At 45.5% G+C, this 14,850-nt stretch overlaps 1 protein-coding gene across 4 annotated transcripts in view; it reads left to right on the forward strand.

Moving 5' to 3' along the window:
* Positions 1 to 14,850, forward strand: part of LOC123761800 (uncharacterized) — a 653,931-nt gene that overhangs the window by 156,515 nt on the left and 482,566 nt on the right. For all 4 annotated transcript variants that reach the window (XM_069330457.1, XM_069330459.1, XM_069330458.1 and 1 more), the window contains one exon: positions 2,508 to 2,576. In XM_069330457.1, the coding sequence (XP_069186558.1) occupies positions 2,508 to 2,576 (69 nt within the window). The remainder of the gene's footprint in view (positions 1 to 2,507; positions 2,577 to 14,850) is intronic.

Raw genomic sequence — 14,850 nt, forward strand, 5'->3', positions numbered from 1 at the left:
CATCCCTCCCTCCCTCCAGTCGGTGGTGTTTTCACGTTTTTGACATCCAGCCTAAGAACAAATGGTTGGATCTCCGAAAGTGGGGTCTGGGGCTCCCCCCCTTCCCCGCTTCTTCCAGGGGAAGGGGGGGTTGCGCAGACAGCGGCGCGGCGACATGATGACATCGTGCTTGTTTGCTAATTTTTGTTTAGGGAGTTCTGTCCTGCTGTTCGGCCTTTGGTCGCAATAGTTTACCAGAATAGGGGTTTGTTTTGGGGCGCCTACCTTTCTGGATACCTATCCCGGTCGATGGCAGACATAGAATGCTCCCAATCATAAGGGGGTTCTCTATAGGCCATTGCTCCTTGTGCCTCTCTAGAGGGGGCCAGGTTCTGGCTCATGGTCCCCGGTAGGCAAGAACTCCATGCATTGACTGATGCCAGAAAGTTATACATATCCATTCAACCTGGATAGCTCCGGGGAGCCTCCAGGACTCGCCCAGAAAATGGCGTTTCATTACATTCGATGCTCGTTTTTATTTTGCTTTCATCCTTAGAGTCCTGGTTTTCCAGATAAGTGTTGGCTATCATTTGTACTTTGTATTGTGGGGGTCTTTGCTTGCGTTCCATTTATGGTGTTAACTTCATGTGCATGTGTTTATATACCTTACTTCTTGTGTGGATATTGCCTCACTGTTTGTCTCAAGCTACATAAATTTAGGGCTCCCTTCTCTAGGCACTTGGTACACCAGCCCCTGTGCCTAATGTACCAGTTCACCGTAAGGGGAAGGCAACTACAAGAAGCAATAAGAGGTTAAGTAATACCTCATGAAGGTTATGAACACTTTCTTTAATATTTGACCATCTATGTATTAAATGCGATTCTAAAGTTGGAAAGCATAGCATAGGTTCCGTGCACAATACTCTTTATTTGGTCCTCAGGTGACAGTTTCTATCCAGAACCACCCTTATCTCTCACTCTATCCGAATTCTTTAAAGCTTTTTCACATAATTTGTAGGTTGTGTGTGGCCTATTATCTCCTGTTCTACATTCCATAATCTCCCAATTATTCACATTAAATTCCATTTACCAAGTGTTATTCCATACACTTACTAAGGGCCCAGTCCTTGGAACTCACTCCCTGATGAAATAAAAAATTGTCCAACCCATCCCCTGTTCAAAAGTAAAACCAAAAAGTACCTAATTTCATCCTCATAGTTTCTTACCTTGAATTTCAAACTCACACTTATCTTGTACTACCCACTTCTTCAATATTAGTATAGTACTTAAGACATATATCCTTACCAGTGTAATCACCATTGTCAACTTACATTGTAGTTATTTGTTGATATAAAAACCTTGCTACAATGTACCTTTTCATCCTACCAGATATGTTAGGTTAAAGACCTGCCCGAAATGCTATGTGTGTTAGTGGCTTTACATAAATGTAAAAACCAGCGTTGAATGTAATGAAACGCCATTTTCTGGGTGAGCCCTGGAGGCTCCCTGGAGCTTCATACCCAAAGAGAAGGAAAAGAAAGGGCTAACCGGGAGGCGGCCGCCACAAACTCCGCAACGCGAAGCCGAGACAAGGCAACAAGAACGCACAGGAGCAGACGCGCATAAAGAATGGGCGGCCAAGAACCTGTTTGACCCTCAAATCCCTGAACCAAACAGACACAGAAGCCAAACCCGACCCCGAGACCAGACCAGCACGTCGAAGTTCAGACTCCCGCACAACTGCTTGAGCAACTGCTGAGCAACCCGGCTTTTGGTAGCAATATTAACCAGAATAGGGGTTTGTTTTGAGGCGCTTACCTTTCTGGGTGCCTGTTCCGGTCGATGGCAGACATAGAATGCTTCCAACCACACGCGGCTTCTATAGGCCATTGCTCCCCTTGCCTCTCTGAGGGGGCCCGGTTCTGGCCGTGGTCCCCGGTAGGCCTAAGAACTCCATACACATGACTGATGCCAAAGTCTGACATTAGCATATCAGTCTGGGATAGCTCTGGGGAGCCTCTGGGACTCGCCCAGAAAATGGCATTTCATTACATTCAACGCTGGTTTTTTACCATGTGGGGTTTGTTTTGTTATGCCTACCTTTCTGGGTGCCTAACCCCGGTCGATGGCAGATAAGGAAAACCCCAACCACAAAGGGGTTTTACAGGGCCATTGCTCCCTGAAACCTCTCTGAAGGGGCCAGGTTCTGGCACTGGTCCCTGGTAGGTCTGAACTCCTTAGCTAATGTCCCGGTTTAATATAACATACATTAGCCCGATAAGCTCCAGGAAGCCGTAGGGGCTCCACACAGAAATACCAGTCTTATGTAATCTCACTAACCCATTGTACCCTCTTGCAAATAAAAATTATTATTATTATACACTTATTTTGTCCAAAGTCATCTTGTAGGTCATGAAAATCACCTAAGTTTCTTATTTCTCCTAGTAGTTGGGCATCATCAGCAAACATGTTCAAATAATTCTGTATTTCTTCTTGTAGATCATATATAATGACTTGATGAATTTCAGATGAATCTCGTCCCTTTCGAATTTACACAAGAGGGAAGCTGTATCATGCTGATGCTGAAGATATATTTAGTAAGTAAAAATTTATCTTCATTAACCCTTAACATGCTCGGGGTTTAATATCCTGTCATCCCCCAACCCGTTCTCTTAAAAATAACGTCACTTTTGGCCCGTATGCGCACTATGGCCAAATTTGGACGTAATTTGAAATGAAATCGACTCACAAAAGTGACGTACTGTTCCGTTTTCTGTTTGAGTCGTCCGGTCCTCCTCGGACAGCTTAGAAGAGGAACTTTCAATTAACTTTTTTCATAAAGTTTTGAAACTTTATGAGAATTTCCTGCCCACCTAACCTATCAGAGGACCCTTAACTTATTGTTGTTGAAAAAAGAAATCCCTAATTTATTTCAATTTTTTTTCATTTTCAAATTACGTCCATATTCGGCCATACGGGCAAACGGCCAAAAGCGACGTTCTTTTTAAGAGGACAGGTTGCATCCCCACAGGCGCATGTCATTTTGAAAAAAAAAAAATATTTTTTCTTCCTAACCTGTTAATTTGTGTCCACTGATCACGGGAAAAATAATAAAAAAATCGTAAGTGGCATATATTGCCCGCTAAAGGGCGGGGAAGTCTGGCAAATTATAGGCGCTGACTCAGCATGCGTCCCAGGCGGTCTGTTGCTCGCCAGCTGTCAGGCCGGAGTTGCCACAAAGAGATAATTACCTAATTATTTCAATGTCTCTGATTGATTTTTCATAGTTTTTTTTTTTGCTGTAATATTATTCAATAGTGTGTAGTTTGATATATTTATATAATAAAATGAGTGAATCATTGCTGTACTCAAAAATATTGTGTGCATATTGTTGATTCAATTATGTTCATCAATCAGCGAACAAATACTTTGTCGGTTATTACACTATAAATTGAAATTGAAATTGAAATAAGTTTATTGAGGTAAAATACACACAAAGGGATGAGGTAGCTCAAGCTATTCTCACCCCGTTCAGTACAACGTGTTAATACATACATAGACACACATCACAAACAATAAACATATTACCAAACATTCTGAGAGATAAACATATACATTTCCTCCTTCACAAGTAGTATGTTATCAGATGTACACACAAATACGTTTATGACCTAGGTATACTGTATAGACAATTTGCAAGAGACATGCAGATAATTCAACAAAATATTACAGTCTTGGTGCAAAATTCTTATATCTCTCAAGAATATCATCAACCTTTCCGTTGTGACACATCCAGGCTATTTGTTCAGGAAGAGTCCTTATCTCAGTGTTTCTATATACATTAATCAACAGACAATCAAGAACATAATGGGCCAGGGTGTGAGACCTTAACATACCACATAGTTTACACCTCGTGTCATTATCATGAACATCTATTCCATATTCCCAGTAATATTTGTACCCAAGCCTATATTTACACTATAAGCACAGGTTATATATAAGTACTGTATCTGCATGTTTTGTTCACTATAACGAACCACTAAGTAGCTATTATGAGTCAAAAAGTAACGAGGAGTGACCGCCGTGTACCAGCCAGCCACTCCCGCCCTCCCTCCAGTCATCTGACTCACCCACATTCTCCTCCCACAATACTGTTTTTGCTATAATTCACTATATACAGACGTTATATACAGTGGAACCTCTATTAACGTGTTTAATCCGTTCTGGCACCGAGCTCATTATCTGGAAAACTCGTCTTAAGAAACAAATTTCCCCATTTAAAATAAAGGAAATAAATTTAATCCGTTCCACTCCCAAAAACTTCCATACTTGTATGACTTTTTTTATGTATATATAATACTGCACATGTAAATATAAATGTTTTGTTGTAGTGTTTTAATATTTACTTTACCTTATGAAGAGTAGTTGCTGGCTTGAGGGAGACGATGGAGAGGTGGAAAGGAGGAGAGGAGTTATGGTGTGGAAGGAGAATCCACCTCTGAGTCAGGCGGACTCTCTCTTCTTGGGAATTTCACCCAAATTTCATTTCAAATGTCACACAAGGATGCGTTAGACCAGCACCAAATAAAAAACTAAGTCGATTACACTCGTTGTGTCAACAATATAATGGTCTTACCATGAAGATACAATACAATGCCGTTCTCCCAAATAGGCAATGTGGTTATTAAAGAAAACGGAAATTTCATGGCAAACATGTATACACTCCCCAAGTCGATCAGATAAGAATTGGATTTTATAGAAATATTTGCTCAAATGACGCTTGAGCGTGGTGTTTGGGTTCATTCAAGAGAAAACAGTGTGTCACGTTCGACATATACCTGCGAAAGTGATAACACTTTCACAAAGTGTTATCACAAAGTGATAAATTAATTAAACATTTTCACACACCGGGTTGTCACTGCTTTATCAGGGCAGCTTTTCCAAGAATGCGTTCACCTTTTCAAACATTCCAAACACTTCCCTGATCTCAGTGGAAGAGACAGCATCCTCCCTTACCACCTCATTCCCTTTCTTATGGTGTAAATTGTTGATGAGGACCTGCCATACTCCCTTGTGAGATCAGTCACACAGACACCACACTCATGCTTTGCTATAATTTCCTTCTTTAAATCCACAGTAATTGTGTCTTACTTCCTCTTGACAACACTATCTTTAGCAAGCAGCTTCTTTGGAGACATCGTGTGCTACAAATTGTAGTCGCAAAACCACTAAAAACCCAAAGAAAAGCTCAAATAAATCTAGAGGGATACTTGTCGTGTGCGATACAACAACAACACTGGCGTCGGAGGCGTGTGAGAACCCGCGAGATGCCAGGAAGCACCATGTGGTTTTGCTCGTTAATAGAGGCGAGCTTGTCAATAGAGACAAATTTGCTGCGAGTGGCTTGCTCGTTACTGGAATAACTCATTAATAGAGCCACTCGTTAATCGAGGTTCCACTGTATAAGTATCTACATGTTTTGTTCACCATAACTGTACATCTAAGCTTGTATGGTGAGTAAAGGCACAAAGACGTAGGACCTCACACAGCTGATGGCTGCCACCCTCAAGGCCAGACACACAAATATTTCTCCAACAATACTGTGTGGTGTTATTACGCTATATATTATATATCTTATATACAGACGTTATATATAAGTATTTACATGTTTTGTTCACCATAACTGTACATCTAAGCTTGTATGGTGAGTAAAGGCACAAAGACATAGGACCTCTCACAGTCAGCTGATGGCTGCCGCCCTCAAGGCCAGAAGCACTAATATTTCTCCTCCAACAATACTGTGTGGTGTTATTACGCTATATACACACATTATATATAAATATCTACCTGTTTTATTCACCATACTTGTACAAATAAACTGCTATGGTGCCGAAAGACCATCGTGGTAACCAGTAAACAACACCGTCGTCTGCACGGTGACGTCGTGCAGACGACGCCACCGCCCTCACCAAAATGGCGGCTCCAAACCTTCTCTTGCTGTTTATACTCTCTATACACACGTTATATATAAGTATCTACATTTGTGTTCACCATAGCGAACCACTAAGCTGGTATGCTGAGTGCAGTCAATAAAAGGTGGCCACACACAGTCAGAAGACATCGTCACCATCCTCCCTCCCACAGCATTACTCCTCCTTCCATGGAGCACAGCGCTAAATATCACCACAATCCTGCTATTATCAGAACCCTGGTCAGTTTTATTAGTCAGGGGTCTTCTGTAATAATATCATCGCTACATAATAGCATGAACAAGTATATTTTGGCATTTTTAGGCGATGCTGTGGTCACAAGCTGAACAGCAGTGCTGTTAGCTCATGCTGCGTACGTCAGGCTTGGTTGCTCACTCAATACTGAGGCCAATAACACCCGGGAGTTTGGCCCACGATTTTTAAAAAAAATGGCGTCTGTTTACAAGAGCCCTGATGAAGGTGTGGTGAACCCCTTGTATCCGCGGGCCGTTTAAATCTTGCGTAGTACTCCAACATTTCATATGACGTGATGCGCAGTTGACTGGAACAACATCCAACACGTCATGTGACGTGATGCTCACTTTAAGGGTTAAACATTATATTTGTGCAAAGACAGTGTAAATGTATATTTAGTAAATCTTTTCTTTATAGGATTTTACTGTATATTGCTTTCCTGTGCTATTTTCTTTGTTCTTAATTTTACAGAGTTTCAGGTGGGACCTGTAAGATTCAGTTGCTGAGTCAGATGGTTCATACACATGAATTAATGCATAGCATACATTAACTGTGTATATTTCAAATGTCAATGTATGTTGTGATCTTTGAAATAAGTTTCTGTATCAGGTTTGGGTACAGTTATTTCACTGGCAGCAGAGGATACATATAAATTGAATTGAATTGTTTAATTTGGAAACCATTGCAAGTGGAGTTAACCTAGGCTCTGTCCTAGGACCTTTATTTTTTTACCACCAATGTAAGCACTGCAAAATTTTTAAATTTGCAGATGATAAAAAAAAGGAAAGGAAAATAATTCAGAAGACTCACAATTGCTAGAAGACACTTAAAAAATCAGCACTGAATGTAATGAAACGCCCTTTTCTGGGCAATTTCCAGCGGCTCCCTGAAGCTATCCAGAGTAATATGTACTATGTTAGTTTGGGTCATCTGTTACGCGAGTTCTTGTGCCTACCGAGGACCACGAGCCAGAACTGGGACCAGAACTATATTTAGAGTATGTCATGTCTGACATTAACTGGGGAATGCCCCACACCAGTTTGTAGAATGAGGAAAACCATCAACCAGAGAGGGGGAGGCTGTTAGGGAGCCTCCGGTGCTTGCCCAGATAATGGGATTTCATTACATTCATTGCTGGTTTTCTGTGGGGAGCCCTGTCAGCTTCCTGAAGCTTTTCATGTGTTCCTGTACTTGGCATATAACCAAGATTGTGTACAGCAAGATAATCTTTACCCTTGAGTCTGTCAGGAACTGTCTGAGGTATTGTTGCTGGCACCCCAATCACAACACTGCCCTCCACCCCATATTTCATCAGTAGTTGTGACGCTAGAGCAGTACTGAATGTACAGATTGGTGGGGGTCTTGCCAGATTTCACGAGATACGTGTTGAAACAGTTAAGCACTGTAACATCAGCAAGGTGGAAAAACAATTTCTTGGTCCACTTGACAAATTTTCTCATGCCCTCGACGACACCAACCACCATGTCACATTTATCTACTAAACAAATATTTACATTGTATTCATTGACATAATCAGGTTTATACATTTTCACCTTAGTTGCAAAGTTCACTTTGCCACTGTCCAACATTGCACAGGTGTGAATAGTTATCAACATATTCACCTTGTGTCTGTTCCTCCAACACACTGATAACATTTTATCACACTTTCTCAGCTGGCATTCATTCACTGCAATACCAATGCCAAACACTGGCATTTCCCTCCTATGTGTCTTGACAGTGCCACATTTGCTGGTGTTGTTGTCAAGGAGGAATCTGGTCAGCAAGGGGCTGGTATAGTAGTTGTCGGTGTACAGGATATGCCCCTTGTCCCCTTGTTCACCAATGGTTCCATGATTGTTTTCACGACACTGCCTGAGAACCCATGTGGATCTTACCTGGCATGTCAATGTCTGTACCTGAATACAGTATCATGTTCATGACCCTACCAGTTTTGCAGTCATATAACATGAACTTTGGTCCAAACCTGTGCCGCCTTGATGGTATATACAGCTTGAACGCCAGTCATCTCTTGAAGAGAACTAGTGATTCATCAATCACAACATTCTGTGCTGGTACAAAATAGTCACGGAACTTTCCTCTCAATTCACTAAATATCTTCTGCACTTTCCACAGTCTGTCGTGTGTGTCTTCATATCATTGTTCTCAAAGTGCAGGCACCTGAGAAGCAGCAGGGACCTATCATTTGACATGTACCTGTTGAGCAAGGGGGTTTGAACAATGCTGTCTTTGTTTCAATAATCCTGGATCACGTGTTATTCTTCATGCCTCATCATCATGCACAATGCTAAAATCACATACATTTCCTCAATAGTTGTGTCTATCCAATGTGTCATTCTAGAGGCAGGTAAAATTCCAGGGGCAATGAATTGCAGAGCGTAACGGTTCATCTTTGGAAGAAGATGGTCCATGAATGGCTGATTGAAATATGCCATTAAATAATCATTTTCAGTCATATCTTCACCAGTATAGGGGAATAAGGGTGTCACACCAACATCAGTATTATCAAATGCTGGAATTTGTGGGACAAAATTGTCACAATCAAAGACATGCTAGTAAGTGACTCCCAGAACTGAAGGGCAAGAGCTACGAGGAGAGGTTAGAAGCATTAAATATGCCAAAACTAGAAGACAGAAGAAAAAGAGGTGATATGATCACTACATACAAAATAGTAACAGGAATTGATAAAATCTTTAGGGAAGATTTCCTGAGACCTGGCACTTTAGGAACAAGAGGTCATAGATTTAAACTAGCTAAACACAGATGCCGAAGAAATATAAGAAAATTCACTTTCGCAAACAGAGTGGTAGACGGTTGGAACAAGTTAGGTGAGAAGGTGGTGGAGGCCAAGACCGTCAGTAGTTTCAAAGCGTTATATGACAAAAGAGTGCTGGGAAGACGGGACACCACGAGCGTAGCTCTCATCCTGTAACTACACTTAGGTAATTACAAGTACTGTATATCTGTTTTTTGGGGGGAGCCCCTACAGATTGCCGGAGCTATCCATGGCTTATATGGATACCCTAACTATTTTGCATAAGTTGATGTGGGTGGAGTTCTAGGCCTACCAGGGACCACGAGCCAGAACCTGGCCCCCTCACAGAGGCACGAGGAGCAATGGCCCATAGAAATGCACATGTGATTTGGAGCATTCTATATCTGCCATCCACCGGGACAGGCACCCAGAAAGGTAAGCGCCACAAAACAAACCCCTATTCTTATTAACAATGAAAATCATCACACGAGTGGACAGAATTCCCCAAAAGAAAATGAGCAAAAAAGGATGACGTCACACGAGCCCCGCCGCGCCGCAATTCTGTGCAGCTCCCCCTCTCCCCCGGAGTGGGAAGGGGGAGTCCCAGACCCTCGCGCCGGCGATCTTCACCTCAGTTCCTCGGCGGATGGGATCGTGCATAGTGGTGTGGCTCCAGCTCCAGTCTTTTCTCATTGCTGTTATTAGTTTTCAGTACTGCTCTTACAGTGGTCGTGCGAGCTGGGAGTAATATTCTCAGATACTCGGGCTGCATGTGCTTACGGTCACCTTCCCTGAGTGCCCTGTAAGTACCGCGCCCTCGGGGCTTGGGGTTCCTTTCCACAAGTCACCTTGGGTCTACCTCTGTTAACCTTTTGCTGCTTGGTGTTTGGCCGCCCAAAGTGTGTGGGGGGTTTCCACCCTTCTTTGCCTTGGGGTAAGTGGTAGTTATTGCACTGCTGGGCCACGGGGTAAGTGGTAGTTATTGCACTGCTGGGCCAATGGGTACTGCATAGCTAGTTTTCACCTTTAACAGCGGCCAGCTCTGTTCACTTTGGGTAAGTTGTCCTCCTGCGAGGTTTTTGTGTGTTTTTGTTTATGCTGGGGGGTCTGCCTTGTGTTCTTCCTCCCCCTTATATTAGGGTCATTTGTGTGGTGGCACCCCCTGTTTTGCCCGCGTGAGTGGACATGTCCCGTGAGTTCAGCTTTTAGCAGTTTGCTTGGTAGTTTGGGGTGCCGGTTAGCAGTACCCTGCCTGGGATAGCTCTTAGCAGACCCAGTCTAGGGGCCCTGAAAAAGTCCGCGTGGGCACTCTGGTTCACTTGGTAAGACCCCTGCGTCCCCTCTCGCATTGTGTGAGTTTGAGAGTTGCTCTGGCCACTTGTCTCAGGGCAACACTCATTGCTTTTGCCTCCGTCATGCTGCCTGTTGGGTCAGTGACACATTCGACCCCGAGTCCTGCGAGCGTTGTTGCTTGTTTATGGCTCCTATCACCCAATCTGTTGATGACATTTTTCAGGTGCAGGCGGCTCGCTCGTTGCCGGATAGTTTGGTTGTTTCCCGGGATGCCCCGAGGCTGCCCCGTTTTGCTTCTCAAAACCCGGACTTGGGGATTTTGGTTGTGTCGGTCTTGGTTCAGTCTGCGCCCCCTTGTTCTTCCCCTGCTGTGGTTCATTCTGTCCCCCCCTCTCTGCTTCCGGCTCCTAGGCGTCTGATGGCTTCGGGGTCGGGGCAGGGTTTCGAGGTTTGAGACTGCCAGTTTCGGGGGTTGCCCCTTCCTGGGTTGCGTTGGAGGCATTCGAGTCTGTTCCTCCAGCCGTAGCTCTGGGGTCTGACCAGTGGGACCCTCTCTTCCTGCTATTTCAGCTGCACCGGTTTTTTCTTGAGAGACCGGGGCTTTGGAGGTCGACTCGCCCCTGGGGCTTGACGTGGTGGTTCCCGGGGTTGGGGAGGAGCTGACTTGGGGGCCTTAGTGCCCTGTTGGACCCCGCCTGGGTTTTCTGACCTTCTGAGCGGGGCTTACTGTTACTACTAGTGGGGTTTTCCTTTCCCCCTTCTGCGTACGAGTTGCCTTTGGGCATCGGCCCCTCCCTGGGTTCGGTTCAGGGTCCCTTCGGTTCCGTCCTTCTGTGGGATGTTTTCTTTGCTTCCCACTTTTCTTCTCTAGGACCTATGTTCTGCATCATGCCACAATCATTCTCGGGTCCTGCGTGACCATTGGCCACGGAGGCTGTTGGGTGCATCTGTGCCTCCGTGATTGTGTTTGTTGGTCTAGGTTCGAGTGGGTCTTCGATGCTTCTGCATTATTGGAACGTCTGTCGCTTTCCAGTGGGGATTACCTCCAGTCCTTTCTGAGACTTGTTGGTACTCTTCCGTTCTTTTTCTCATCTTTCGATGCTATTTCCGATTTTTAATAGTTGCCCCTTTCCATCCTTTGTCTCGACTTTATTAATAATGTTTCCATACTCCTTGTTGGCACCCTTCCCGGGGGGTCGAGTAGCACAGCCCAAGCCTCATGTGTCCTGCGCAGGCGCCGTGGGTGATTGTTTTGTTCTGGTCAGTGTAAACATGTGTTGGTTTTCCTCGCACTTTCTTCTGGGTTATACACTGCTCTCACTTATCTTATCTCTCCAGTCATCGCCCCTTGGATATTGGGGTCATTCTGGTTTATATGTGGGGGACACATCTAGTTATTTCTCTGCTTATGGGTGTGGGGCGACTGGGAGTTGCGTCTCCTCTGCCTCTCCACCTGTCCACTGCACCTTCTCTCCTGCACAAGCATCTCTGGACATGCTCCACTAGCCATGCTCCCAGGCTATTACATGGCTATGCTGTGTCGTGACCCGATAGTGCCTCTGCTCGACAGGTGAGATTATATGGTCTGGTGACTTTGTCAGCCAGGATTCTGGACATTTATTCATTGCCCATCGTTCAGTGCTTGGCTGCACACTTATTTATGTTCTATACCATATTGGTGTCTGACCCAAGTAGTTGTTGGGTCGGCCCATGTGTTGCGTTTCTGCAGTGGTCACCCGAGTTGATGTCGGCGAGCGCTGCTTTTACCATTCAAAATTTTCCCCATGGAATTGTCGTCCCATGGCGCAGTGGTACGACACTGCCCTGTCCTAACCTAACCTGACTTGACATTTACTAACTTTGGATTTTTGGTTTAAAGAGTTATCAAGATGTTTTCCACAATATTTTTGTGGCGTTCCCCAATTTTGTCTTGGGCGACCATTGTGGGGGTGAAGAGCGTGGTTAGTACCGGTTGACATTCTGGTCGGATTTTACCATGGGGTTCGACCATATGTACATTACATATGCACATACATATGCCTTACATATGTACGACGTATATATATGCCTTCCGTTCCCCTCCTCTTCCTCCTATGGGTTGGAAGCCTTGTTTCCTGTTCTTGAGGTCTGGATTTTGGTGCTCGTGTGGGGTTGCTTCTCTCATTAGCACTTGAGTTGGGCGAGTGTCTCTTTTTTTTCCCTTGCTACATATCTGTGCCATGTGCCTTCTGTTGCCGATTGCTTATGCTCTTGTCCCTGGCTTCCAGTGCTTGGACTGTCTTTCGGGTCTTTTCATTGCATTTTTACGTCTTCCTACCTCTCTCCTCCACATTGTTATTTATCTTGCTAGGTGCATACTGACTATTCTCACGCTCGTGCTAGGTTGGGATATGTTCTTGTTCAGTTTCCTGTTCTAGAACGGGCCCAGTGTTCCGGTATAGCTCTGAGTTCTTCCTCATCTCCTTGTCTGTCACTACCAGCTTCTGTGTTGTTATGTCTGCTGGTGTATGTAGCTTTGAAGCCACCCACTCCTGCCCCTACAGTTCCTTTTCACTGGGACAGGGGACACTTGGCTTCTGGCCCTGGCTACGGATTTTCTTTGTGTTCCTTTCCGGACAGTATTTTTTTTTAGTGCAGTATCCACTCAATTTAACGACCTCTTTTATACCGATCTGCCGGTAATAACGACCGGTTTGGGAGATCTGTATCTGGAGCCTCGTATACCGGTCTGGTGGTCGATATTACCGACGGTCGGTATTGGGTTTGTTTTGGCATCGGCAACCCCTTACATGGCGACCAGGCCACCGACCTCGATCATCGAGAGTGGTATACGAACTGAAGGTTTGTTTACATGCGCCTGGGTGTGCTCTCGGGGTCTGGGCCCTTGGGTTTGGGCTCAGTGTTCCTGTCTTGCTCCCACATCTTGTCCCTTGATTTTCGGTCTGTTTTGACTGTTTCCCTGGGGGTTCTGTCTGGGGCTGTGCTTTGCCTTTCTGTGGTGTATCTCCGCCGGCAAATGTGGTGGTTTGGGCTCCCCCTGCTTCGATTCCGGGTTCCTTTGGGTTCTTTGGTTTCGTTCTGGAGATTTCATCCTCTTGGGCCCCCTTAGTGGGTTCAGGGGGCTTTGTTTCCTTGTGTGTTACCCGGTTCTGCCTTCTGGGGTTCTGGGGTTTTCCTGGCTTGCAAACTGATCTTTTTGGGTCTTGGCACGTGTTGTGGTCGTGCTGGGACTTTGGGGGTTTTGTTGTCGAGGTGGGCCTTTTGATGCAGTTTTGTGCCTTCTTCGCCTGGCCGGCGTGGTGCTCTCTGCCCACTGGTCGGCAGCTTGTAATTTTCTTTTCACGTGTATGTTTACACATGTGCATGTACATGTCTAAACTTTGTGTGTGTGCACATGTGTATGTGCATATGCACGTATGTGTGTAACATACCTTGTGTGTATGTGCATATGTATATGTATGTGTACGTGGGGTAGGGTTTGGCTTCGGCGTCTGTTTGGTTCCTTCGTAGACTCCCCTTCCGCCTCTCTTGCAAGCGTTGAGTTCGTTCCTCCGGGGGTCTCGTGTTGGTGCTGCGTCACCAGCTTCCTCTTTAGGGTTTTCAGGGTTCCGTGCCTTGGCACCTCCCTGAGCCTTCGCTTGATGTATTCACGGACAGGTCATCTCTCGGCTGGGGCTTTGTGACCAGTGCTCACCAGGTCGGCTGGGGATGGTAGGGTCTGTCCGTCCGTCGGGCTAACAGCATGGTTCGGGAGTTCAGGCCTGTCTGGTTTGCGCTTCGGAGGGTTTGGGTCACTCGGTGCTCTACCATTCAGCTCCATTCGGACTGTTCTATGGCGGTTCTTTGCCGGAACCACAGAGTTTCTCTTAGGTGTTTGACCTTTGGGGTTGGTCTCTTAGAGTGGCTCGTTTGCTGGATTCTCTGGGTTTGGCTAACCGTGAGGTTCGTGTCCGGGTTGTGTCCTGCATCCTAGCGGACAGCTGTCTCGGTTCATTCCTCTTTTCGCGGATTGGCCAGTCGTCGCCGACTCGTTTCGTTGACTGTCGGACGTATGGACTCCTGGTCATGGACATCTTTGAGTTGGCGTGGTCTAGGCGTTGCCCAATCTATGTGATGCCCTTACCCGCCTGCGAGGCGTTCACGGTGGATGCCTTTCGGCAGGACTGGTCGAGGTGGAGGGGGTACTGTTCCTCTTCTCCCGGTCCAGCTGTTGCTTTGGGTTCTGGCACGGTTGGAGCCCATTCCCATGTGAGTAGTCCTTATGGTTTCTTGGTGGCCGGCCCAGCTTTATTTTCAGACGCTGCTTGATAGGTGTTCGAACCCGGGGCGTTTTCCCGCGGCTCCGTTTCTTTCGGCAGGTCAGACCGGTCCTGTATGTGACTGCTTCGGCCTTCTCCTCAGCTCTTCGCGTCTGGTATTTTGATGCGGATATCACCATGTCTGTGGTGATCAGGTGTTGTTGATGGTGTCCTACCTGCAAGCTTTGTCTCGGCGACAGTATGACATTCCTGGTTTTCTATGCGCTTTTTCTTGCTCTTTGTAGGTTGTCTTCTTTTTTGCATCAGGTTGTCTTGTCCTTTT

Source organism: Procambarus clarkii, chromosome 24, assembly GCF_040958095.1.
Source record: "Procambarus clarkii isolate CNS0578487 chromosome 24, FALCON_Pclarkii_2.0, whole genome shotgun sequence".
NCBI classification, from domain to species: Eukaryota; Metazoa; Arthropoda; class Malacostraca; order Decapoda; family Cambaridae; genus Procambarus; species Procambarus clarkii.